Below are 27888 nucleotides of genomic sequence, written 5' to 3' on the forward strand. Positions count from 1 at the left end.
TCTAAGAGAAGTATATCCAACCTCGTCAGACTGTTTTTTTTTTTTCTTTTTGAGAGAGAAAGAAACATGGCAAAGTTCACTAAGAAGTAATTTCAACTATGTGGGAAGTCAGTTTTTTTTTTTTTTTTTTTTTTAAAAAAAAGGTTATCCCAAAGTGACTTGAAATGACCTAAAGCAAGTTCACTAAGAAAAACTTTTGAGTTAAAAAAATTGTGAGAAGCTTATTCCTATTGTCCATATCAGATAATTAAGTTCTTGTCCATCCATTTGCAGGCAACCAAGCATGCCCTGATATAAATTAAGCACAAACTAGATTGGTTTAGGGTCTTCTCACTCCCTGTTTGCTTCTAGAGGTGGCTAGCTAATTGGCTCATGCCCATATCTCAGTTCATGCACGGTGGCAGTTGCGTGACTGAGTTCAGGTTGTTGATCCAAATTAATAATCCTGCACACAGGATTCTATTCTATTTAGAATGGATTCTTCCGCTTTAACCAAACAAGAGCACAAGACTAGCTAGCTAGCTTTTTCTTTTTCTTTTTTTTTTGGTGAAAAGCTAGCTAGCTTTCAAGCCATAGGAGAATACCCTAACAATTGGATGTTCCATGACATATGATCTGAAGAAGATCGTACAGCACACACATGCTAATGAAGAGTCCCACAAGAAACCTTTCCAGCCCAATCACGACCCAGGAATGTTCATTGTTTGCCATCTTTTGGCTTCTCAAATACTCGAGTTCAAAGCTCGACGAATGGAACCAAGCCACAGGCATGGTTACTTAAATCATGATACGTAACATGCATGGCTTTTTGAGTTGGTTCCAGCCCAGCTTCATAACGACCAAACCTTTGCGCTTAAATATGAAGTACGACGCTGACTCATTCACAATCCAAACAACTAGATCGATCCTGCTCCCAGTTTCCTGCCATTAAAGAACGCCAGTCTGATCGGAAAGAAATAATAAAGAAAGACGGATATATAAGCACAACCAGATCTACCATTCATGGCACATGTCGCGCAAGTGCTCGCACAATCGCAGAGATCACACAGCATTTTATTTTATTATCTTATATTACAAGACCATCTAAATTCAACCGCGACCCCTCCAAGGAGTTGGTGTTCATTTATGTGCCTTCTTTACTGCGTCTTTTATTATGAAAGCATCACTCTATCCCAAACAGGCACGCACATCTCAAAAGCTTCGCCATGGGATTCGGAAAGAATCCTCGACACAAGGAAAGAAAGGCAGAGCCCATGGCGTGGCCATCATTTCATGTCCGCCGGCCAGCTCACCTCCCCGCGGCCCAACCTCCAACCTTCTTCCACCCACCCACGAGGAATAAAGATATCATAACAGAGGACATATCTACGTATAGCAATCTCATTATTTTTAGACAAAGAACATCACATAACATAAAGGCTGGCTTTTGGTCCATAGCCTTCCAAAAGGCACTGCGACCTGCAGCTGTCTCCTCTGGCCTCTATTTTATCATCTGAGCCAGCTCAAGTCTCTGGGCTTCCAGCTAACTAACAGCCATGCAAAGGTCCCGGTCTTCCTCTCTTTCCTCTCAGTCGGACCTTACAAACTGACCACTCCCTCACATAATAAACCTTCTGTGTGTGTGTGTGTGTGTGTGTGTGTGTGTGTTAGTTTTGTTGCTTCCCACGTTAAAACCACTACGAGGGCTGGCGTTAGGGAGGAAAACAAATGGGATTCCCCTGCGTGGGACTGCATGTGGCCCGCTCGAGCTTAGCTAGCTGTTAGATTTGGCCACTTATAACTGATAGTTATTCCTACATAATAACTGATAGCTCTTGGTGGAGATAATGTTTGTCTGCACGCTGCATAGTTGTATGCAAACTTGGTCGTATATGCTTGTCAATGTTTTTCTTTCGTTTATTTATTGTTTCGGATGATTGAGGTTTCCAAAGAAATTGTTTTGGGGTGGTGTTCGGCGGAGGTGGTGTTGCAATTATCAATTCGCTTGCACAGGGATCGTGGGACCATTTGATCCCATGTTGGAAAGGTTGCGGTGGTCTCATGGTTGAGAAAGAAATCCTGCCTTCTTTCGTGTAAATCCACCCTTGAATCACCCACCATATGGATCTCAACGCACTTTAAACTTGATCATTCATCCATCTGCACAGATTTTGAAGCAATCAGTGGATGATGGAATGGTGAATTCATAGAAAGAAAGATGAATTTTTGTTCTGCAACAAAAATGCACCCCCGACCGGTTGGTGAAAGGGTACCTTGAAGTGGATTAGCTGCTATATATATTGATAGGCCAAATATGTTGCTAAAAGTGATCAATTTGGATTTCATAATACTCTAAACTTTCAACAGTGAAATGGTATAAAAGGGCATGGTAGAAATTTCCACCACATATGGTTTAGTACAAAACTATGAACCCCGTACCTTAGTTGCATTATCAACTTTATGAATTATAAACCAATTATTATATGTTGATGTACAGATACTACATAATAAAAAGGAATATTATGATTTAGAGTTCCATATTCTCTATTTGATAAAAGGATGTCCCAAAAAGTTCTTCTCCTTCTGATCAAGGGAGAGAAATGAGAACTCTGCCTTAATTAAAGAGGCATGGAATTTATTATACAAAAGCACAACCAACTAATTTCTTTTACATGACCACGGTTTTTCTTCTTTTTTTTTTTTACTGAAATTTTACATATATTACAGTTGTTTGTATGTTTTTATTTTCTCATGATAAAATATCACTATTAGATGCTTCAAATACAATGCTCTTAAACTGTCCTAAACATAATAATTTTGGTGTTGCAACCAGCATGGCTAATAAATTAAATAGTAAGGCAAATAGTGCGGCTGGTAAGGTTGCATTTTTTGTCGCCCATCATTCTGATGAGGATTTTTATTGGAGCTTTTTAGTGAGCTATTATTATTTAATTTTGTTGGCCGTATTTATATTTGTTGTGTGTAAATACAGTTGTATTAAAATAAATAAATAAATAAATTATAACTGAATCAGAAATTTTATTTCCTCGCATCCAACGAGAAAAGTTAACGCCGTCATGAGATCCTGCATGCAGGGGGCTCTGCATTTATAGAACCGTTGGTGGCGACAACGTTTCCATATGGAAAACGACGGCCGTCGCCCCAAGAACTCTAACGTCCATTTTTCTTACGTAACGCTATGAGACAAGGAGGATAATGACAAAAAGAATATAGAATCCTTGTATTTTCCACGCCAGCGTATTCCCACCGGCCTACCAAATACTGCACCGACCTAAGATCGATTCCTGCCGTCAGATATGAACTTACGAAGCATATCCTACGGCAGATCACGATGCACACGACTTCAGATGCTCACGTGTCATATGGACGAACCGACTGAGTATGAAAAGGAGGGGCACTCACGTTGATGGCAAGGCCGAGCCAAGCTGTTCTCCCTTGCTATGTCTGTCTTTTTTTCCACTTCCTTTTTTTTCATCATATGACGCGTATACTAAGTTCTTTCCAATTACACTCCCAAAGCTGTAACAGCTGCACACCCTGTCCCCATTCGATCCCCTCCTTTGCCTACCACCTTCCTTATATATCGGCCTCCCTTCTCACCAACCTCTCATGTTCCTCCCCCTCTGCCCTCCTCTCTCTGTAACTAGAAAGGATCAAAAAGAGTGAGAGAGAGGTTGACAAGAAGGAGGGTTGGTTGAAGAAGAGAGATACAGAGATGGGGCAGCAGCCACAGTTCGGGGACACGACGCTGAGGAAGGTGTTCGTGGGGGGCCTGGCGTGGGAGATGCAGAAGGAGGCGCTCCGCGAGCACTTCGATAAGTACGGCGAGATCCTTGAGGCCGTCATCATCGCCGACAAGCTCACCGGCCGATCCAAGGGCTACGGCTTCGTACGTGTTTCCTCTAGTTGGTATTATTAGTCAGTAGATCGCATCAAATCAAGATCATTATTGGAACATAACGGAGTGTTCGTTGTTTGCTGTAACCCCACTTACTATACCAACCAGGTGACGTTCAAGGAGGCCGAGGCGGCGAAGAAGGCATGCGAGGACCCGACGCCGGTCATCAACGGCCGGCGAGCCAACTGCAACCTGGCCTCCCTCGGCGCCAAGCGCCTCCGTCCCTCCCCTCCCGCCACCCCCGCCCACCGCCTGCCAGGTATGCATCGTCATTTTTCTTTTTGCCCTCAAGTTTGTCGTTTACGTCGTTCCTCTTTTTTGTTAAAAAAAAAGGAATAAAAATTTTGTTTTGTCGGATGGTTGTGATCTACTATACATATAAATATACTGAAGCGATGGCGGCCGGATCGAGAGGTGTGTCGCCAAGACCGGCGGCAACGTGGTACTACCACCCAACCGGAACGCCGCCACCTCCGCCGTCGCCGTTCCCCCACCACCAGCAGCACTACCACGGCGTCCACCCCTTCTACGCCACCGCCGCCTACGGGTAAGCAAGCTCTTCCTCTCCTCGCTAAGGATTAGCTATAAATAAATAGAAACGATAAAGAGAAGCGGGCGCGCTGCCGGCGGCCGGCTGTCCGTCCGTCCGTCTCGGGTTGGTGGGTCCGGGAGGCGGACAGCCCGAGGTTGAAGACAGTGGGCCCCGCGGCGCGCATGAGAGCTGAAGCACGCTGATTGCGCTGTGGCTCGACACGTGGTGATTGTGGTCGGTCCGTTACGCATCACAATGCGGAGCGTGGAAGATGCGCGTGCTTTGACAGGCTGGAGTGTTTGCTCTTCCACGTGCGTACGGTCCACTCTTCATCTGAATCGTGCCAGAAATTATTAGATGGGCCCGGATCTAGGATAAAATGAATGAAACTTTCTCCTCTTTCTATTTTTTGTTTTACATATATGTATAACAGCAATATGCAGTAGGATGATAGACTCATGATGGTCCTCGTCCATCTAATAACTTTGAAGATCATGAGTATTAATGGCAACTTCTTGTGGAGGTACAGGGTTGAGAGCCGGTGAACCATGGTGTTCCATATTTCCATTAGGTTTTTTTTTTTCTTTTCTTTCTTTAGCAACAAATCCACTAGCATGATGTTAGAAGATCAATCATGGATGAAAAATATTATTACATTAAAGTTGTACAGTAGATTATCTATAAGGGCCTGCCTAAACAACATAATATCCTAATAATAAGAATTTGTTACCATATTGAGCTCAATTGGATTAAGCTAGAATACATTAATTAAAATTTACTGGTGCTTGCCATGCACATAAGTTAGATAAAAAAAGAAAGAAAAAAAAAAGAAAAATAACTTGTTTGTAACCATGTAACAAAAAATAGTTTGGAGTAATAGAGAAAAAGGTCAAGTTGGGTGGTGAAGATAAAAATAAAATAAAAATATGTCGATCTTGTGAGAAAATTCATTTTGCATGTAATAGAGATATTGTTAAATAATAATATATTATGTATGACAAACAATAATGCTTAATTGAGATATTTTCTTATTTGTTGAATTGCTAGAGCATTCATCGATAGGACTCTGGTCCAATATTTCATTAGCATCCCTATCCTATGACCATGTCATTTAGAGATTTGGGATATTTTTGGAACAAAACAATAGAAGATGCGAATGCGTTCAAGAAAAAAAAAGAGAGAGATTCTAACAGTCCAAGAAATTCGAGCAACGCCACAATCTAACCTAACTCGACTCAAGCCCAAGAAACTTCTTGCATCCGAGCCACAAGCACTCCTGGGTGGCAGAATATGGCCATGGCATCATGCTCACCTCTGCAGTGCCTCGAACATTTTCTCCACCACCCTAAAGGCTAGCCATGCCGCCTCCTCATCCAAACTACTACCTATTAATATTGATGGAAAAAAAATGCCGGAGGGTTCAGAACCTCAGTCTTCATCCGTTATTCATTACTAATTTTTTTTCTAATGTATTATTTGTGCATAGGTACTCTCCTACTTACATGACGGACATCGGCTACAACATGGTAACTTCATGTCCTGAGATCGTTGAATTTTCTACATATTCTCGATATTGGGATAGCTTGCTATATAAAATAGATGTTAAAGGAATACAAAAAAAATCTAAGTTTAGCACTGTTTCCTGTGTGCGTGACGACAGAAGCTAAGCCATTCGGCCGGGGCAGGGTCCTACGTTCAGGGCCAGTTCTCTCACCCGGCACAAGGAGCGATGGTTGCTCCTAATGGAATGCTCCCGGTGTACCCACTGTACCACTTCCACCCCCATCAGCCCCAGGGGTTGGGAGTCGCCGCCCGCTTCTTCCCTCCGACGGCTGCCGCAGTCGCTGGCACCATGACAACCATTCCTACCATCATCTCCAAGCCCACTCCAATGACTCCTCCCACCACAGGTACTGGCAACTAGATACATCTCTTTTTTCCTATCTGCAGCTCAGTTAGTCACTGTTCCTTCACTCAGTTCATTTACCTTTGTAAGACTTGGTGGTTATAAACATTTTCTTTGTGGTTATAAACATTTCACATGGATATGCATGCATGTTGATCACACTGCCGGCTCAAATACATTTTTTCCTCGACAGTGAAGTGATCTCACTAAAATATATTGATAGGAATACTTTATGAAAATTTTCATTAGTATGAGGCTTCAATATATAGGATTGTTGTCTGAATCTTATAAGAACAAATAAAACGTTCTCATTCTTCTCTCTCTGAAGTTTCTCCTCAAGTTGATGTCGTTTTTTTTTAAAAAAAAAGAAGTCTGTTGATCGATGCGCCACAATAAATTAAAATACAAAGATTTACTTCTCTGATAACTTGAGGGATCTTCATGAGAAGAAGCAGATACAGTTTGATTACAACTCACGCTCATCTGTTTTAATGCGAAAGAACAGAGATGTGCATTAGATATATGTTCTTAATGATGGCACTTGCAACACTAGGAAAGTTTTCATAAGAACTGTGCGAACCAACACACATGAATGCTTTATTGATGTCCAGTCTGAATTCCAAACTAGCATTCCCTCTTCTTCAACTAAATACAGATTTTTTTGCATGATGAAGCAATTAATATTGTTTATCACTTCCAACTTGTGAAAAAACTTGTAAGCTAAATCTCTAGTAAATAAGCGTAGTAATCCGCCTAACAGGAATTACTAAAAGATGATATTTTCATACGAGGAAATTATTTGGTAACCTACCCTGAGTCAAAGCGAGTGTGTGTACATAATCACTTGCAATATCTTTATCTGTTCTTTATGTTTAATTATCCATTCTTTCTGACAGTGTGAGTGGTTATCTATGAATTTCTGAAAAACCTGTATGGTTTACTTTGATCAGATTGAAAAACACTGTTTGTTCTGTTCCTCTAGCATATGTTTGGCACTGCGAAGCCTTGATCAATTCTAATGTATGGATCTTTTATGTTTGCTACTGTCCTGTAGTCACTGCAAAAATGCAGATAGTGACGCAAGTATTTGCCTAATGTTCTGCAATTTTTTTTTTCTTTCAAAGGATCATAAATGTGAAAGAAAGTAAAGTAGGGATCCAATCACATCAGCTGCTATCTCTTTTGAAATAGATAGCACTGACCCCTCAAATAATAAGTAGCATCTTTAGCTGGGCGAATCATGTGGCAATAGTGAGGGGAAATCTCGATATGCAAGGACTACAAGATATTTGTAATTACAAGGCACTTCTTTATCTCTAGTAACTCACACATGTGTTAAGATCATTCTTCCAAGGCAGCAATTCTATGACATGCAGCAAGGAGATGTTGCAAACAAGGTCTTTAAATCTGTTGCGAGGTCGTGTGCAATTGCCGCTTGCTAGTGGCATTTAGGCAGTCAGATTTTTCTGGTAACAGAAAGAAGTCATTCAATGGAGTGTTTCATAATGCATCATATGGATACCATCGCTTAGCATATATGATGTTTTACAATGTTGTAAACAACCGAATGGCTATTTTTTTGCATGTAATGACATTAAGAGTGAATCCCAAGAGCAAAATATGCCTTGTTTGCAATACTACTATAGTTTCTAATGTATAAACAGTCTGTTTGGCAGTGGAACAGGTCACAGGATGCAGCTGAGTAGTCGAAGAGGAAGGGCTTGTCAAAGAAACCTGCAAATCTGATGAGGGGTTCTTTCATTTATTCCATTAGACCTATTGAATTCTTTTATTCCCCCTAACCTGCATCCTCATGATGCACCATTTGTAACAAAGTCATCATCTGTTTACCAATGTATTTTATGGTAAACTTTTAATAGTTTCAGCCAGAATTGTCCATGGTTCTTATCTGCCCTGAATAACATGTATTCCATTTCTGCGATTCCGGTGCCTCCTAATTAACTTCCTCCCAAGTATATTGTTCTTCAGGGTTACTGTTTTAGTAGAATGCCAATACAGAGATTCTGTAGTCAAATCATGTGACTAAGAGTGAAGATTGGAGGTCAACAAGATTTCCCTTCTGATTCATCAAAAGTTGAGTGCCAGTGGAAACTAATGATGGACAATGCACCTTTTTATAGACAAAGCATTCAGCTCATTAGGCATTGATGTTGCCTTATCTTTCTATCCGCACCAAAATCTCTGGGCTGGCAATAAGTTGCATTTGCAAGAGCCCAAAAAGAAAGCCATTCAGCGAGAAGATCAAAAACCTGTCAACCAATCCGCATAGGTCCCTGAGACACCCACAATGGGTTGCAGGTCACCGCATAGGTCCCTGAGACGCCCGGTTCGGAGCATCCCGAGGCATACCGGTCGTGGACCGGGATAGTTCCAATGACAAAAACGAGATTGGTCGTCAGAGGGGGAGAAGATAAAGAAAAAAAAAAAAAGGAAGAGAGAGCACGGGAGAGAGGGAGAGAAAAGAGGAGAGAGGAAGGTCGAAGCTGGCCAGTAGAGGCTGGAGAGCCGCCGCGCGGAGGAGGGAGTCATAGAAGAGGGGCTCTCTCCGGTCCTCTGTTTTATTTCGGGGCCGGAGAGACTCCTTTTATTTTTGGAGTTTTTAAGTGAAAGTCGGCAATGGGTTTGCCGACTTTTACTTACAAACTCAAAAAATAAAGGGCATGTTTGGGCTTCTGTTTTGAACGAAACAGAGGACCAGAGGAAGCCCTTCTTCCGCAGCTTTCCAGCAGCTCTCCGACCTCCACCTCCTCTACGCTACGGCTTTCCGACCTTCACCTCCTCTGCGCGAGGGCTCTTCAGCTCTCTGTTGGCTTTCCGTCGGCTTGCTCCTTCTCTCTCTTTCTTTTTCTCTCTCGTTCTCCCTCTCTCTCACCTCTTCTATTGTGTTGGTACAGATCCAGCACGGCATGATGCAAGCTCGTACCGACTCGTTCCTCTAGGCAACCAGTACGATACCCAATACCAATTCTATCGACCTTACTGCCAACTCTTACAATTAGGTGCTCATCACCGGAATTTACAACCAAAAAGTATTCGTCTCTGGCAAAATGGGCTCAAAAATATTGAGAGCAAAAGTAAAATAAAACAATTTAGCTATTCAGTAAATTAAATACTTGTATTTATATCATGATTCGTAACATTTATTTTATTTCTTAATTGTGTATTTCGTGCGTCCAATTACTAGTGCTTATATACCTACTCTCATTGCATGAATCACACACGTTTCTTTAGTTATCCATCCATATGAAAAGATTTTGGTCTAAATGCACAAAATCTAACCTTAGCGATCCGGTCCTTAGCCAAAGCCAAGCCGGGGAGTCTACAAATGTTGGGCCCAGGACCTAACTTTCGGGACCGAATCCAATACGACAACCCGCGTGGCACCATGGTCAACTACCAAGACTGGTTCTCTCCCACCACCGTTCATGAACCCTCCTCCCACCTTCTCAACAACTTCGAACGCATCGATTTAAGAATAAGAAACAAAACAAGGTTATAAAACAAGGCTTTGTTTGCTCGGAAAGCAAGTACAAAAATGACAGCGATGATAAATGCCAACAACCGTAAGAATAATATTTTTATTTTAGTATGTAAACTACTGAATAATTTTTAAATATGTTGAAAACAAATTCATGAATCATCGAAAAAATAATCTAATTAATTCCCCTTACAAGAAAAAAAAAATAAAGAATCACTCAACCAAGGGAAACAAGAAATTATTAATAATTTAGATAATAATGTGATCATGCGAGCTAAGCATATTTTATTTTGCAGTATAACCTTCATATTGCAATATAATTTAGTTTTATGTATATGAAAAAGAAAGAGGAGCGTTACAGGTGATTGGCTCCATATGCAAACTAATTAAGCTGAACCGGATAACTATATCCAATAAGAAAATTAACTATATCCAGTAACAAAATTAGTAATAAAGGAAACGGAGAGCGAGAGCGCGCGACAAAGAGCGAGAGCGAGAGCGCTTCAAGATCTCCGCGCTTGCGATCCAACTACTGAATCCACGGAAAGCTTCTTCCCTCCTCTCTTCCGCGGACAAAGTCTACGTTTTCTCAGCTCCGTCTCTCTCTATTTCTTTGCTTTCTCTTCTTCTTGTTCCTCCCCCAATTTCCGTTCGGACAGATCTCATTAAATCCTTCTCTTCGATCCTCCCCCCTTAAAATTCGAACCCTAATTTTCCAAACCCTAAATCATCTCCCAGTGAAGAAAAAAGCGCCCAAATCCTATTTATACCCGTGGATCCCATCTATATTTCTTCCTGGATCTTGAATCCATAGAGGAGTAAAGGGGAGAGATGAGCGCGAAGGGCGGCTCGGGGGCGTCGCTGGCGACCGGGCGGCTGTTCACGCTGGGGCTGGTTGCGGCGTGGTATTCGTCGAACATCGGGGTGCTTCTTTTGAACAAATACCTTCTGAGCAACTACGGATTCAAGTACCCGATCTTCCTCACCATGTGCCACATGGCATCCTGCTCGCTGCTCAGCTACGTCGCCATCGCCTGGCTCAAGGTCGTACCCATGCAGACCGTCAGATCCCGCATCCAGTTCTTGAAGATCTCGGCGCTCAGTCTTGTCTTCTGCGGCTCGGTCGTCAGCGGCAATGTCTCCCTTCGCTATCTCCCGGTTTCCTTCAATCAGGCGGTCGGCGCGACGACGCCCTTCTTCACGGCGGTCTTCGCCTACGTTATAACCGTCCGCCGGGAGGCCTGGATCACTTACCTCACGCTTGTTCCTGTCGTCACCGGCGTCATCATCGCTAGCGGGGTGAGTTACTTGCCCGAACACGTGCAAGATTGCTCCTTTATTCGTATGCTTATAGGTTGACTTATTCCATGGTTTAGTTTTGTATTTCACCATGCAATTAAATATGATAATTTTAGAATATTACGTGAGTTTTGATTGATAAACCAGAGATTTTTGCTAAATCCAGTGCAATTGGAGCCATGGGACTGTTGGTAAGTCTAGAACCATAACCTTTCTCGCATGTAGAATTGGTACATTTTATATGTCCGGGATGTTTGGGCAATGCAGTACGAGTTTGCAAATGCATATGTAAAATGAGTTGGTTTGCTTTGGACATATGAGGCCGCTGCTGTCGAAGAAACCTCTTATACTCAGTATATTGAGTTAGTTTTGGCTGTTGGGTTCCGTCGTATTTTCTTTGTTGGTTGTCTGTTTGTGAAATACCTTTTTCTTTTCCTTAAATTACTTGTTGTCATAACTATCATTTAAGGCATCCGTGCTCCTTTCAGATGGACTTGCATCAATGGATGAACATAAAGCGGAATACAGTTTCAACTTGTCCTTTATTGACATAAACAGTTTGTTGTTCGGCATCGTTCGGTTAAGGGAATTGGATTGAGATATGATTCTCATTTCATAATCATTATGTGCCTCAATATGGATGCAGTTCTTGATATCCACCAGATGTTCTTTTACATTGTTTTGGCAGGCATTGCTCAAAAATCACTTTTGTTACGACCATTGCACCATCGCCATAGAGGGTCGATGTCAGATTAAGAGCTAGTTTTAAAACATTAGTAAAATTTAACTGATCACGTTTTGAGCATGTAGCCAACTTCATGTTGATCGGATCTGTGGTTTAACGTAAAGTTTCTGGGTACATTTTGATTGGTTCCATTTTCTTAGTGCTGCATATAGAAAAATTGATGGGTTTAACCTGTTTTGTTACCCCTTTATTTTTTAACACTGTCTTTGATTCTCTTTAACCATGAAATTCATTTTAAGCAGCTAGCTGGCATGGTCTTGTGAACTTAGGCTGATGTTTAAAAGTTTTTTTCTTAACCCTTCTAATTGTTGGCTGCTATAATCTCAGTATGGTTCGGACTTCAAAGTGTTAATTAGTAATGCTAATTTTAGACATGTAGGTATATCTATAGTTCATTGTAATGTGTATCTCCGCATGGTGGCAAGGCGAATTATTCAATGAATTCCACAGTATCTCGTTATATAGCCAGTATGCTTGTTCAGCAAGACTTCAAGACTGAAATGATTAAAAAATTGACTTTCTTATGTCTTGAATTTACAGGGAGAGCCAAGTTTTCATTTGTTTGGGTTTATTATGTGCATTGGTGCAACTGCTGCAAGGGCACTTAAGTCAGTGTTGCAAGGAATTTTATTATCCTCTGAAGGGTAGGGAATACATTTCTTGTTAAAGAATTTTGGAGATATCTCAAATTTTAAGCTTGCATGGCTATGTCATTGGACACCTGTTATTTCATTTGTGTTTATATTCTTCAGATATGCTTTCATCATCGTTGAATTCATTCTTTAACCTGAAACAAAAGTACTAAACTTATTTTCTCTTGTTAATATTTATGACCTATCAGGGAAAAGCTTAATTCTATGAATCTCCTTCTGTACATGGCTCCGATAGCAGTAGTGTTCCTGCTTCCAGCAACAATTATTATGGAGGAAAACGTGGTTGGCATCTTATTAGCGCTTGCCAGAAAAGATTTCAAAATTATTTGGTATCTGCTATTTAATTCTTCTCTGGCATATTTTGTGAATTTGACCAATTTCTTGGTCACCAAACATACCAGTGCCTTGACTCTCCAGGTATGGTTTGCTGATATAATTCCACTCTTTCCTGCTACCTTACTATTTTATGGAATGTTATGTAAACAGATAGGTGAAAGAGTTCTTAACAGGTATATTTTATTTCCAATCCATGTTATTTGCCCCCTGGCTTATTAGTTTACTGATATCAGTATCTTTTACTTCATCCATCTCCCTCTAATTGGTGGTTACAATTCTGTGCCATCAAATTATGAAATAAACTTTGAAGATGCTTGCTAATCCACTTTCCATTTCTGCATTAATTTATTACTTATTTTTCTTTATTAGAAAACACAAATTCTCATTTATATCTCATCAAGGTGAATACAAGGAGTCAAAAACGTGCAAATGGGTGATATTCTGATATGTGATACAACTTCTAATATATATTTCTTTCCTTGAAAAGCACTTGCAGGCTCTAACTGCAGTGTCTATGTAATAGCCTATTGCTCATTTGCTCATGTACGAACCACGTGGTACTAAATTTTATGTAATTGTTATAATATGATCATGGAATAAGCTTATGTGTACATGCTAGGGAAACAGTTAATCATTGAAATGCCATAAAAATATAGTGTTTCCTTTACTTTTGAAAGCGCTACTATTAGGGGTTCTCTACCAAGTTTTGTTTGAAGAAGTTTCTAGCCACTAATAGCAGACGCGTTAGCAGATTTCCTCTGTAATTTTCTGAACTCAATCAAACAAGATAAAATTCTCAATTTCCTTCTTTCATCACTTCCAATGATTTTTCTTTGCTTTTCCTTGACAACTAAACATAGCCTAAGAGTTTATGTAGCAAGTTGCCCAATTCTAGAGGAAGAAAGATTCTTCATGGGAATTGACTCACATAAAGTTGGTTCTCACCATCCCTGATTTTTTCCCTTTATTTCCTTTCTACGTTTTTTTTGTTTATTGTGGTCGTCAATAAATTGGGGAGAATATTGAAGTAGTTTTCCTTTAAAGGGCAAGGGCGTGAGGATCGAGTTTGTGTGGTGCAACTAGGATGTGAGATAGGGAGGATTGGGAGTGAGATCCTTAAGTGGTATTAATTCTGTTCATTGAGTCCGTGTATGTGGAGATTATGTACAGAAAAATATTGTCCCTTCAATGGATGAGGAACAATATAGAGAATGGAACTGCCACAGATTTTGAAAGATAAGATGGATAATAGACTAGATGTTGTATTGGACACAACTGGCACAAAGATTCGTGGTTCATTGAGCCTAGAAGGACATAGGGTGGGAAAGTCCACTGTATTGATGGTGTCAAGAATCTTGCTTATATTTGTTTTGTTGCATAATAAGGAATGCTATGATAACAAACTTTGTGAAAGAAATCTCAAAAGCAATCCCTTTTTAGGAAGGAACATCAGATTTTAGTAGGTGGCGACCACCAACAAGTAATGTCTCTTCCAATATGGGATAGTTTTTGAGGGTTGTTACTGGACAGAAGCTGTCATCCTAGCATTATAGTAGTGACATATGCATTGATTGTATTCCAAACCAAAAAAAAAATGAAAGATCAATTAAAAAAACTTGTAGTGCCACCAATGGAAAGCAAACTTTCCTTCCTAGTTTGATAAAATCTGCTAATTCTCCTTTTTCATGGCACTTCTTTCAAGTATCTTAATAGCATAACAATAAAAAAACATTTCAATTTTTCCTATACACTGCTTAAGTTGAATAGTTCTTGTTACAATATGTTTGCAGTTTTGTGTAGGAAAGTTTTTCCAATCATATCCTTCCATTACGAAATGGACAGCATGTCAAAATAGATGGTTTGTGATGCTAGTACTCAGGACAATCACGATAAATGTATTGAAAGAGAAAGGAAAAATTCTCTAATTATTTAATCTCTGCTGGGAAAAAGGGAAAAGATTTTGAATCTCCATCTTGTTAGCTAGTGATTAGACCAGCGAGCCTCAGACCCTGCCTTCTCTACTTTGACCTCACCTACTTGTAGTTGGCATCATCAATGTCCTTCGCTACCACATCTGCCTTGAGTGCCCTCCTAGTAAGACCTTCGCCAAATCTTGAATTCCCGGAAATCTCATCACCACTCTCTGTTGAACCATCTCCTGAGCTGCCGACAATCTCGGGCAGAAAAGCTGTCTTGGAACTGGAGAAACGGTTGTTGACAATCGAGGTAGGGGAAAAAGATGGAGGTATAGTGGTGGCAGTGGAATTGAGTTTCCAGACTTTGGTTAGGTAGTAGGGGAGAGGTAGAAGAGAGGCAAATGGCAGCCATCAGAAGAAAAAAAAAAAAAAAACATAATTCCCTTCTATACCTTCCTGAAAAATAACTAGGATTTCTTTTTGACTTCTATAGAAAAATAAAAATAAAATATTACATAGCAAAACCCAAAGTGAAACAGATTGTGCATCAATTTCTCACCAGTGATGTCTGATTCGTTATCAGCACTGCCATCCTTTCTATTACCTTGGTTGTCGTCGTGTCTTTGCCATCATATTTGGGATTTTGATGATGACACTTTTGACGGTTGTGTTTCATAAAAAGGAATGGTGAGGGGGACTAAAAATTAAAAATAGGCAAATTACTGTTACTTATTGCAGTTGCATGCTCTTCCCTGTACCTCTTTTTTGTTGAAATGTAGAATGCAAGTCCCTTTTTTTCTCATGGGTAATTTTTATACACTCCAATTCTTCACTCTGATTTTCCAATAAGCAAACATGTGAATTATATGGTCATAATGCTGTAACTTTTTCAATTGAAGCTTATGTAACTCAGTCCAATTCTGAAACGTCACGGTGGAAAATGCGTAGAGTAGGTGTGGAAAATGCGTAGAGTAGGTGTGCTCTAGACCGGTAAAAATATTCCTTACCAGTCATCTGAGGAGGAATTCAACCATCCTCGACTTTCCGGCTGCTTTCTTCCCTCGAGTTACCAATATTAATGTGCTTAGCTGCACCCTGTTAACATAAACATCCAAAAATTCCATATTGCACAATTCATTGGTTCAGGCATGGTAGTCATGGTTTTACAAGCTGTCATGAAGTGGACAGATTGACAACTGAATTGCTTATGTTCGCACACTGAACATTTAGTTTTTGTTGCATTGTCTTCAAATTGGTTTAGACTCTTGAATTCTTATCTAATTCAGTTAGTTTTATTTTTCTCTTTCTCCCTTATTCTCCGCTATACCTTTTAGTAAATTGAAACTTTGCATTATATTGAAGCATTCATATATGGTTTGGTGCTATGAAAAAGGTGAATATTGGTATGGCGTTCATGTTTCTTTCGCCCATCTCGTTACTATAACTTGGATGCATATCCATATGATGATATAAGGGTGACAATGGATCTATATTATCTGTTTGGGTCAGGTCAGCCTTCACTATCAAGTCAATATTAGCCCTGACATGAACCTATCCTGATCCATATGTGCATCGAACAAAGCTGACCCATACCCACAAGCAGGTCAACTTTGTCGACTTGTACCCAATCCACTTACCCAGCAAGGGAGCACAGGGAAGATAGGAAGAGCAAAAGAATAATGCAGGGAAATGTTCGAGGGAAAGGGAGGTAAAAAATCATGATGGATCCTGATGAGGCTCTCAGGGCTTGCATTAGTAATGCAATTTTGGGGCCCAATGGCATTGGTGGAACAAGGTAATGTGCTGCTTAATTAAAGCAAGGTAGCAGCATGAATTTAGACGTTTGGTGTCATGGGGGTGAACAGTGGTGAGGCGAGATGATGGAGGTGATCATTTTCAGGTGGACTAAAATGTGGAGAAGGTTGGGAGAGAGAAGCGGAAAGGGAATCAAGGAGTGGGATGAGGAGAGGGGGAGGAGGTGGGAATTGGAGAGGATAGGAGGTGATGATGGGAGGATGGGAGAAGTGGTGGTGGAATAAGCAGCAATATGAGAGGCAAATGGAATATGGTATAGGTTTAAGGCTGTAATCGATGGCAGCTAAAAGTTCTGTATTTTTGATGACTCAGATCAATGATAAATGCTCTCCCATGTCTCATAATTTTGGTGATCTTTCTCTTGTACCAAAAACTTGACGAAAAGTGGGTGCTTCTACTGAAAAAAATGGAGTGTCTGTAGCAAACCATTACTTAGCCAAGTGACACCGTGGACTTGGCCCTGGCTTGACCCCTTCAGTAGGTCAAAGCCACCCACCCTTACCCAATATGTGGACCTAACAGGTGAGGATTGGTAAACAGGATAGATAGGTCCAGATTGCCTCCTTCAATGGGAGAACGAATCTGGTAATGACTAGATATATGAAGCCAATCGAGTCTCCCCCGAGACTTGACAAACTAATGGTTGAGGTGTCATTACATTGGTGGTGGAAAAATTGTGATCATATTTCTCTTCATGAGAGTGGTTTAATATAATCATGTTCTAGCAACCCATTAAATTACATTATTCAGAAGGCATCAGGATTTTTTTTACTAATGATTAACTGTTACATTTTTTTTTCTTCCAGGTTCTGGGAAATGCCAAAGGTGCTGTGGCCGTGGTTGTCTCAATTTTAATATTTAAGAACCCAGTATCTCTGATAGGGATGCTTGGTTATACCCTCACAGTCATTGGTGTCATTCTTTACAGTGAAGCTAAGAAACGTAACAAATAAGAATCTCTGGTTGCTCCGAGCGTGTTCTGTTTCATTCTATGGGTGGCAACAACTTCGTGATGCCTGGGGTTGGTTGGCATGCTTTTATTATTTGTTCATGTCATGTGTTGCGCCTTATTCTTTTTACAGAAACCGTACAATGGTTTCCGTGCGGCTCCTACAATGACCAACTAGTGAGTGTAGGTGAGAAGAATCTCAATAAAGAGCACTAATATGCCTTGATTTTGCTACCAGGGGTCCGGAGGGTATTCTCAACCCTCGTCTAAGATATGGAGATTTTTTCAAGGAACTGGGATCTGCTAAAATTGGTCTGGTTTTCAAGGAACTGAGATCTGTTGCTTTTTGATTAAGTAACAAAATGTGACATTATTTCATTTTTCATTTACAGAAGATGTAGGCATAATGTTTTTGTTATTTTAAGAATGTGCTATTGAATACCGCTGATACAAAAATATAATGGAGATGGTTGGGTTTTCTTATTTCTGGGATGAACGAATTGTGCGTGTAATTAACTCTTTTCGTTCCTATTTGTGAACCACAGGAGAATGATCGACACTTGAAAAGAAAATATGGTTCGATAATTTTGTTGGATGAAAAGAAGAGTGCTGATATTTCTAGATTCACAATTTCAAAAATTCGCTGTACAGATTATAGTTGCGCCCAAACTCTAGAGCAGAGGAGCTTTCAATGCGGTGGAACATCCAACTTGCCCCCCTTTCCTCGCTATAAACAAAAAGATTGCGTTCAAATTCTTACTCTAATAATTATCTTCCAAGCAAATATGGATAAATACAGAGCAAGCCACACACCTTCGATTTATCATTAACCCCCCAAAAAGACCTGTTCCATTAATTTGCTTTTCCTCTTTCAGAACTTCATCCGCATGAAAGTCTGGGACAGTCAAAACTAGCGTTGTATTATGTCAAATGGCACTGGCGGATTTTTTATATTGAACAAGGAATGTACGATATGAACTTAAAATGAACACTTCTGAGACCTTAAGCAGCATTTTTTATCCCCCCCATCTGCCATTCTAAACAAGCAAATTGAAGACAGTGGCAGTCCAAATAAAGTATTCATTTTGCACGGCAAAATTTGAGGGTGAGCAGGAAAAAGAATCACTCATATTGTGAGTCTATCCTCAAGAAATATGTTTTTTTGCCTATGCATGAATATTGTCATATCATAAATCTCTGAACAGAAGCACGGTGCTGATGTACTTCAGACAAGATGCTGTAATGGGAGAGCAGCACCTGGACTCTAGAATCCTAAGTTTCATAATATGAACATGGGCAAGTTGCAAAATTCTTTGAATCAAATCAAAGGCATGCTTAAACATGGAGTTACCTTCAAAGTTGGGTAGTTTCTTAAGCATGTAGAGACCAAATCTTCACATATTATCCACAACCCACGTTTCAAGACAACACAACGGCCCAGTGGACTATTTTCAAGAGCACAAGCAAGTACACCTCCAGACCAAGAAAAACAGTTGCATCATATGACATCATTTTGACAATTAAATCATCTAAAATACCTTCCTCTCACCACTTATTCAGAGATTAACAGCAGTAGTAGAATAGCCAATTGGTACATTTATCAAGCCCAAGGAACAAGGTCTGAATTTATTGATCCATTCGTACTGTTGAATGAACTCAAATGCCAAGAGAATTTTTGTGTTCAATATGGGATGCTGTGGACTTGGATAAACAGAAAGGGAACTCACCTTCATGAACTTTGTAGAGCATGAAAGTTCTGTTCCAAAGCAATGGCATAGCCAAATAGAAATTCCAGATCCCTGCCAACAGTCAAGTACTTTGTTCAGGAAAGAGAGAGGGAGGATACCTTTTCCTCTATGCTTTCTACCATTGGCAGCATCAAATTCTTAGCCAGCAAATCTTTGCTCCTGCCATCAGTTTCATCAGCAGGAAACAAATTCTCCTTCTCAATGCTTCTGGTAACTGAATGCAAGTCACTTTCCATATGGCTCTGCTTTATGTACCCACAGGATGGTTGCTCATATGTCTTCACTTTGCCGATACAATCACCATATTTACCATTAGACATCATAGATTCATTTTCAATTGGAAATGCAGTTACAAACTCTGAATGTTCCTGACAGGTTTGCCCTCCAGAGCTCGGGTTAGAAAACTGACCAAATTCATCTGTATCAACCACTCCATTTGCTACTTTTGAAACCTTGGAATGGCTTTCTTCACTCAAACAAGGAGGCAAAACCTTGCTAACATCAGAGCACGAGTAATGATTTTCTGTCATCCTAATAGTGCCACCTAATTCAGAAGGTTCTGACAGTTGTTGCAGATATGTAGGCGATGCAGGTTTCATGTTATGAGTAGAAGACGGACCTGTCAATTGGATGCGTGGAGGATCACACTTTGTGGACGCATTCTTCGCTGCAGGTCTTATTAATTGAAGCTTACTGGGTTTCGGTTTGTTTACCCCGACAGGGTTCCTGTTTCCAGTACTTCTAATTATGTTCCGTAACTTGCCAGGCTGGGAAAATGTTTCAACATTGCGCCCAAGGGACTTCTCCTGGAAATCAGAAACAGTTTCCAAGTTAGAAGCAAAGTGCATAAATTACAAAAGAATAAGGGGTGGAAAAAGATAGAACAGAAAACTGTTTTGTGGACTGACCGCATCAAAATATCCAATCTTGGGTGTTGGCTTTCGAAGTCCTGATGGTTTTATGCTTTTAGTACCAGAGCTATTATTAGTACATCTTTTAGAGTTCTCCCCAATCGATGGTTCAGAAATTACACGAATTTCTGAAGAACCTTTGCTGATACACTGACTATGAGAAATGGTTGCAGAATTTTCACTTCCGACGTATGGATGACCAGCGGATAGTTTCCGTAAACCTGATGAATGAACGATGATACTCTCAGGACCTGCCAAGGCAGGGGAGAATGACAAAGATCCAGTGTCAAGGCTATCCCTCAAAATACCGGGCTTTGCAGTAATGGAGGCTGATGAAGATGACTCTGAAGCCACGCTGTCTAGCGAACTATTTGGAGACATGTTTGCTGAGAACTTGAATGTAGATTTTGGATGTATTGGGGGATTACTTGCATTGCTGGACATGGTTTTAATTTTGGATGCTTTCACAGGGGTTTTCTTAGTGGTTGACCCCGGTGGAGAATGATTTGTAATTCTAGAAGCAACTCTTTTCCTTGTAGTCTTTGAAGGAGATTTACCTGTTGAATCAGATGAACTACTAACAGAACCACTATGCGATGAACAAGAAGTTGATAAGGGATAGACTAAGGGTGAACCATAAATAGCTCTTGGTGATCGAACAGAATTAGAAGTGACAATGGATGAGTCTCCATTTATCTTTTTAGGAACTATAATAGATTGCCGATTAATTAAATTGCCTGCAACCACCACATGGACATAAAATCTAAGTCACTAAACAGAATGGACATACATGTATTCATCAGAAATCAGAATGAGAATGCCCAAATATTTGATGAAATATCAGAGTTTATTTCAAAATGTGTACCAGGAAAAGGTTTCCCAATGCTACTCCTTGGTTGGATGTTCCCAGGACCAAAACCTGACTTGTTTGGCGCCGTTGGCAAAGTTGTTCGAGATACAACTCTTGGTGGCTTTAATGATGGTTTTGAGTCTGCACTTTTATTTGTAGCCTTTATTCAAATAATAAGCAATGTTAGTTTAGCAACACAATGCAAAAACCTGTCTATATACAAGCAATGTAAGGAACAAAGTGTTAGATCAACCACATGCAAAACCATAGGAAACAAAAAGGTAAATTTATCAATATAATTAGGGCATACCCCTTTCATGCTACGTGGGCACTCAGAAGTATGGTCTGAAAGTTTCTTGGTGACAACATGCCTTTTCATCCCAATAGGAGGCTTCTTCTAAAGTAACAGAAATTATTACCTAACTATGCACTTTCACACATAAACAATAGCAAGGCGGTCGTGAACAGAGCGTACCTTGTTCTGAGATAATAATTCAACTGTATTTGATGCTGCAAAACAGTATTAGCATATACACATCAAAAATAATGTCAACCAATAGATACAAAAGGGAAAACAGTATTACAAAGCAAAATAAAACAAAAGACCATTCGAGTAAACTAGACAGTAACAGACATGAGCATTTTATCAATTTTACAGGTGGAAAAATCTCACAACCAAGGAATGGTGCATTGAGCTCCCCATGTTCTTTTGTCTTGCAGGAGTCTACCACATTTGAAGCATTCTCATATTTTCCAAGAGATTTCTGAATGGAAGCCCGTACATTTTCAAACAATTCTACTTCAAGGTTTTCTAATGCCAAGGTATCACTATCTAAGGTAGATGTTGACTCTGTGGACTTCCTAATATCTTCCGGAATTCCAGGTAATGAAGATTCTTCAGCCTTCCCAAAAGTGCTATTTACAATAGCCAACTCTTCAGGGTTGAGAACACCTGCATACATGTATTTAAGATCCAAAACAATAATGAGTGCATCATGCATTTACAATATAAGAAAGAAGTGATTTTGCCAAGCACAGAGATAGATACCTTCACTTGTAAAAAATGCATTATCCCAGGCTAAACTTTTGCGCAAGTTGTACTTGCGAGAGTTTACTCGCTGTTGCTCTGGAGACTCTGATAATTCAAGGACTTGTTCCAATTTCTTGCTCATTTTCACCGGACCCTCCCCTTCCTCAGCACTGACAATCATATTTTCATTATGATTTTCTGAAAGGCCTGCTCAATTAAATTAATGACAAAAATCAGGGCAGTGGCCACTGTCAAATAAGAGGTTAACTAAGAAAAAAGAGCCAAGGTCATCTAACTACTGGTTCTTTTTGCCTGCTTAACTATTCTGTTGGTTAAATTTCAATTTTGTCAATTTACAATAACAAAATTTTATTCAAAAGATTGACATATGCACTCCAAACCAATTTTTTATGACATATGCTCCCCTTCATAACCTTCTTGTTAAGACAGCAACATAACGACTATAAAAAAATCGAATTTGAACCACCTGGAAACATTGCGACATCATAACTAACAAAGCTCTCGTGCTCGTTTCTTAAATTCAACTATTATTAATCCACATGAAGCAATGAATTTAAGCTGACTTTATGGACCTTTCAGATTGATTGTTTCATGTAGGTCATGACTTGCAGATTTTTAGATTCTTGTAGATTAGAAATTTATATTTCAATGATGAAATTGGGACCATACCATAAACTTAGAGGAGCCTGGAATGACTCATCTCATGAATTATGAGATTATCTCTAAAATTTTAAGAATTTTTTAAATATATGAAAACAAAAAATCTTTAACAAAATGAAGCAAGTATATGTGAAATAAGATCAGAATCCAAAATTATATGGAACACAAGGACATTTGTCTTTAGGCCCCAGGAATAAACAAAGTTTTTTATCCAACTTCTGTTTAAGACTTATATATGCCCAAAGATTGACACATGATTGCAGGAATTTAAAATATTCACCTCTAAATTTTAGATACCAAAACATTCAGATCTATTTTCCTTTACTCTTAGAAATTCAATGCCTCATGGACGTTGCTAGTTTCATGCATTAGCATCTATCTGGTTAAGAACATCCGAAAAGACAGAGCCTAACAAATCATGGGAAAATGACTTTATACATGGGGTGGTACCCCAATAACATGATCCATGTTGATTCCAATCCTATGGTGAGATTCTAATCAGCCATCGTTATTTTAACGTAGATTGCAAAAACCAGATTGTGAACTGTGAGAGCCTAAGAACAACAAAGAACTTTTTGTCACACTTGATATAGATGAATCTTTTCTAGCAATTTCCTTTTATCTCTCTACCTATTTGCTTTTGGATATAGTGGATCTCATACAAGTTCTGGGTAATTAACACATTTAGTTCCTTATAAGTTTATTATGTTGGGCTTTCCAGTAAGCGACAACATGAAAATGCTTTCATCTTCCTCTCTCCTAATATTACGTTAAAGTTATTGATAGGGGGCAAAATGGATCGTACCACCCCATTCCGGCCAAGCAGACCTCAACATCGACCAGACCAAACCTCGGTCCTGCTAAGAGCCAGTCCGATCTCGGATTTTGCCAAAGGTCCGGCCGACCTCATTCGGATCTCTCCGCTGCTACGACCTGTAGCAATATCTTGTGGTGCTTATAATAACGTCCCGGGCTTGAGTTCGAGGCGCCCTACTACGTCGACTGCAAGCCAAAAAGCTCCCTCGACTGTAGGGATATGCAACGACGCGCCTTGGCCCGAGCCCGGAGCGCCCTATACGACGACACGCCCTGGCCAAGTTCGGGGTGTCCTATGCGACGATGCGCCCCGACCCGAGCTCGGGGCGCCCTACTAAGCAAACCTTAGAGTCAGAAAGGCTAGGCCGACCTCAGGGCCCGCCGAGCCGACCTCATCAAACATATATCGCGGCCCCCAAGTCGGCCCAACCTTAACGCCTACTGAGCTGACCTCGCCAAATATACACTGCGGCCTCCAAGCGAGCCCGACCTCACCTACGGCCGCATCCACGTGCGCACCTATGCGGGCACCCATGCCCGCACACACGGCCGTACATTACAACCTCGCCGCACCATGCTTAGCTTGCTGGCCACGCCATGCTGCCCCAATCATACTTGTTGTCAAGGGCCATGCCCTGCCACATCTGACAACGCCATACTGATCATAAGAACGGCCTACACCGTGTGCCTCAAGCAAGTCCTGGTTGCACGCCATCTGGCCAAAGCTATCTCCTCCCATGATGAGAACGGGCCATACCTCCGCCATCTGAGTACCTCTGGCGGGACTATAAGTAGCCCCATTAAGTAACGCCTAAAGGATCTTTGGCCAACAAAAACTCCACGCTAACTTAAGCATCGGAGGGCCCTCACTGAAATTAATGGTGAGGCTTTGTGTAGGTACGCCGGCGCACGAAAGGTGACGTTTTTTCTCCATCCCGACCGGCGGCTCCCCCGACTCCTCTGGCATGGTCACCCTCAGGCCAAATTTGAACCACAATAGTTACTTTTACATTCTATTTAACAAAAATTAAATATCATAAAAGACCCATTTATATAGGTGAATGCATCGACTACGAAAAGATTTTGTAACACTAAATAGTATATTCTAGGAGAGATATTATGTTCAGCTAATGAAATTGCAATGGTGAGTTTTATGTGACACCATGGAGCGGCAATAACTAGATTTTGAGCCCTTGGTTTATATATGTAACTGCTTGTGTCTGCATGCGTCTACAAACACACACATACAGATGCACACACTTAAGATCTGTCTTACTCTTACATGAATCTTCTACAATTGAAACTGAAAAAACAGCTGATCAGCTCTCTTCGCGCTGTCCACATTTATGTGACACTTTAATGCAGCACTTTAGCATATGTTGCACAAATTTAAAACAGTCAACTTTACACCTTGGCTTGTTTGGGACTGCTAGCAGGCAGGTTACGGGCACTTTGGAGTATGTATTGCTAGATATGAGCACCAATGTTCAAGAAATAATACATTCTTACAAATGATAGGCCAGAGAACTTTATGTACTGAATATCAATGTCATTAATTGAGCTTAAGCTAGTTTACCATGTAAATTAAGTATATGGCTGCGAGCAGGGGATACTTATCATATATTAAAGTTGATGAATCATGGGCAATTGATTATTGGGGGGAAATACATAATCAAAAATTATCTAGCAAGTTAAATGTTGGATAAATAATAGACTAAACAGAAAACCAGACAAATTCTATTATCAGTAGTGCCTTCACAAGAAAAATCAAAAAAGGTGGCTCAACATACAACAACCAACTGCTAAAACAAATCTCTTGGTGATCAATGAGGAAGTAAGCAGAATCTAAGAGGTGGTGCCGAACAAGATTATAAATCAGTCATGTAAAGACAGCATTCCTAGAATCTAAATACATGAATGTTTAAGCATCAATCGATCTTTATGTTCATTAAATTTGTTAATAAATTCCTAGAATGCTGAAAGAGGACTACATTTAATTGGTAGTAAACAAAGGCCGGATGGCTTGCTTAGATATCAAAAAGAAAAGAAAAAAAACTTCACTGGGAACCGCTGGGTATGTACTTTGTCATCCATGCTAGCATGAGATATATTCTAGCAGATCTTTGAACATGTTAGCAAAGCAAAACCAGATACAGCAATTCCAGCATAAGCCATTGGGAATCTAAGTTTATCTTTTATGTTGTATCATGTTATTAAAGACTACATACTAATACTGAAAGTTTTATAGACTAAGACTATAAAAGTTCTACTAATTGAAACATGCAGATGGTACAGGGACTTCAGGATCTATGTGCCTCACTCACATATTATGCAGAAAACAATTGTTTGGTTAGCTGATCATGAAAACTCCAAGTCTTGGTTACATGAGAAAGAATGGAACAACCATGCACAACCTTGTTTTGAATCTTATTTTACTAAAGGAAAACATACGCTTATCGACCTTATAAAGCTCAAATTTCCATTGTCTAATTTATTTTTACACAAGATAAAAACCAAAAAATGATAAATCTATGCAATGAACAACCTAATAGAAAATGTAAGTTATATTCAAAAATAAATTGGGAAATAAAATATAAAATTAGTCAATATGCAACAATTTAACTGTTGTACAAAATGCTAAAATTTTGCCTTGCATGGTACTATAACTTCGAGACTTTTCCATATGCAAGGCTGGGCATTTCATTAACTAGTCTGCCCAAGATCAAAAAAAAAGGAGTCACCACTCAGCTTAATGCTATAACAGTACCTAAGGGAGGTAGTCCCATAGAGGGCTTGACTGTAGGAGAGTTTCAGCAGTTCAACACAACGGTGATGATCTCTAGTAACAGATACCCACACAAAGATTCTCTGAATTTTCTACAGACTACAATAAAAGTTTAGCACGAGCAAAATGCTGTGCTTGATAGGCTGAAATGAGAAATATGTTCAGCTGATAGCTCAAAAAACTCATGCCCTGTGAGTATATCAGCGCATGTGGTGCATGTATAAATGCAATGCGCAAATCATTAGATATACAATGTGCTCCCAGTATCATATGGAGACTAAAAGAATAAGGATGGGCAAAAGACTAGATATATAATCACTTATGTGCAAAACCAAAAGCTACTGCACTTTGTCCTTCCCTAGCAAGATCTATGGAAGTAATGAGCACAAGCTATACTCGCCTCTGCAAGAGCCACATATCTGACTCACCGAGCTAAAAATTAACATATCTTTGAGCATCAAACATGCATTTTGCAGCATCTGACATGATGCATGCAATTCCCCTATGATTTACCAGACACCATTGGGTTTGCTTCACAATAGATCGAACATCATAATCATAAGTTTTGTTTGCTCAAGATCTAATAACTTCCAAAACATTGTTACAAAACCATCATGACTTCCTATCGCCAGAAACACTCCATGGGTCCATTACTCCTCCAATAGATGTCAGATTTTGCAAAGAAATTTTTGATTAAACCTATAACAACACGCATCAAGAACCAAATCGATTCCCTTCGCAACAAATTTGGGGATTTCAACTTCAAAAAGGATCAAAAAGAAACCAGCCTTTCGATAACGCAAGAACAAACGGATCGTGCGAATCTAAGTTCAAAAAGGAACCAAGAAAACCTAAAACTCAAATCTCCCCCATTTTGATCCAAAAGAATCAAGAAAAATAATAAAAAAAAAAACCGGAGTAAAAATATAAAAAAAATAAAACAAGATCGAAATGGAATGGGAAAGTACCTCGGGAGGGTGGATCTGGAACGGCATTGGAAGACGCTGAGATGAGGAGATCGTCCTCCGAGGAGACGTCGATGAGAGGAAGAGTCTCCATGCTTCCTTTGAATCAATCTCCTATATATCAAAAACCGAACTCCTCAACCGAGATCTCCCGGGATTTTTAGGAGGAAAAAAAAAACAAGAAGAACGGGAGAAAGATCGGCGTGGAGAAAAATTGAGAGAGGGATGAGAGAAATCGGGGGGTTTTATCTGGAAGCTATTTAATGAGATTAGGGAAAGAAATAGACAGCCTTGGGAGAAATACTAGGGCGGTTCTTAAATTCACCCCCCTTCGCCCATCTCATTCGCCAATTTCCTGACTCGCCGTCATGTTTAAAGGGAGTGCACTTAGAGAAGGAAAAGGAGAGAGCGGAGTGCGCTTATCAGTTCCCAAAATAACGTTGCGCAGGGCATTGGAAACGGGAAACGATGAGGAGCGGGAAAGCAACCATTCGAAATTTTCAGTGCGCGTGACAACACCGCCGCACACCAACGTAAGATTTATTTTTGGAAAT

General features: G+C 40.1%; 3 protein-coding genes across 10 annotated transcripts; 2 read left to right on the forward strand and 1 right to left on the reverse strand.

Annotated features, from left to right (window-relative positions):
- The first annotated feature begins 3505 nt into the window (after positions 1-3505).
- Positions 3506-8309, forward strand: LOC103706649 (probable RNA-binding protein ARP1). Of its 2 annotated transcripts, none has more exons than XM_008790822.4 (6): positions 3506-3889; positions 4007-4157; positions 4292-4445; positions 5917-5956; positions 6091-6340; positions 8013-8309. In XM_008790822.4, the coding sequence occupies exons 1-6, from the start codon at positions 3716-3718 to the stop codon at positions 8036-8038; spliced, it is 795 nt and encodes a 264-aa protein (XP_008789044.1). In that variant the 5' UTR covers positions 3506-3715; the 3' UTR covers positions 8039-8309. The 2 variants fall into 2 exon arrangements, with proteins under 2 accessions (XP_008789044.1, XP_008789043.1); XM_008790821.4 differs by having other exon boundaries at positions 3510-3889; positions 8001-8309.
- A 1967-nt stretch (positions 8310-10276) lies between these two features.
- Positions 10277-18031, forward strand: LOC103706648 (probable sugar phosphate/phosphate translocator At3g11320). Its single transcript, XM_008790819.3, has 4 exons — positions 10277-11134; positions 12420-12523; positions 12721-12949; positions 17406-18031. The coding sequence occupies exons 1-4, from the start codon at positions 10667-10669 to the stop codon at positions 17550-17552; spliced, it is 948 nt and encodes a 315-aa protein (XP_008789041.1). The 5' UTR covers positions 10277-10666; the 3' UTR covers positions 17553-18031.
- A 496-nt stretch (positions 18032-18527) lies between these two features.
- Positions 18528-27627, reverse strand: LOC103706647 (copine family protein 2-like). 7 transcript variants are annotated; one of them, XM_017842664.3, is made up of 9 exons: positions 27338-27627; positions 22106-22294; positions 21731-22009; positions 21533-21567; positions 21368-21454; positions 21073-21217; positions 20516-20944; positions 20205-20428; positions 18528-20102 (listed from the first exon to the last, which is right to left on the reverse strand). In XM_017842664.3, exons 1-9 carry the CDS (start codon positions 27426-27428, stop codon positions 19371-19373), a joined length of 2211 nt encoding a protein of 736 aa, XP_017698153.2. In that variant the 5' UTR covers positions 27429-27627; the 3' UTR covers positions 18528-19370. The 7 variants fall into 7 exon arrangements, with proteins under 7 accessions (XP_017698153.2, XP_038988971.1, XP_038988972.1 ...); XM_039133043.1 differs by having other exon boundaries at positions 20205-20944; positions 21368-21451; XM_039133044.1 differs by having other exon boundaries at positions 20205-20944; positions 21368-21451; positions 21734-22009; positions 27338-27626.
- Between the last annotated feature and the right edge of the window lie 261 nt (positions 27628-27888).

Source organism: Phoenix dactylifera, chromosome 13, assembly GCF_009389715.1.
Source record: "Phoenix dactylifera cultivar Barhee BC4 chromosome 13, palm_55x_up_171113_PBpolish2nd_filt_p, whole genome shotgun sequence".
In the NCBI taxonomy this organism is placed as follows: domain Eukaryota; kingdom Viridiplantae; phylum Streptophyta; class Magnoliopsida; order Arecales; family Arecaceae; genus Phoenix; species Phoenix dactylifera.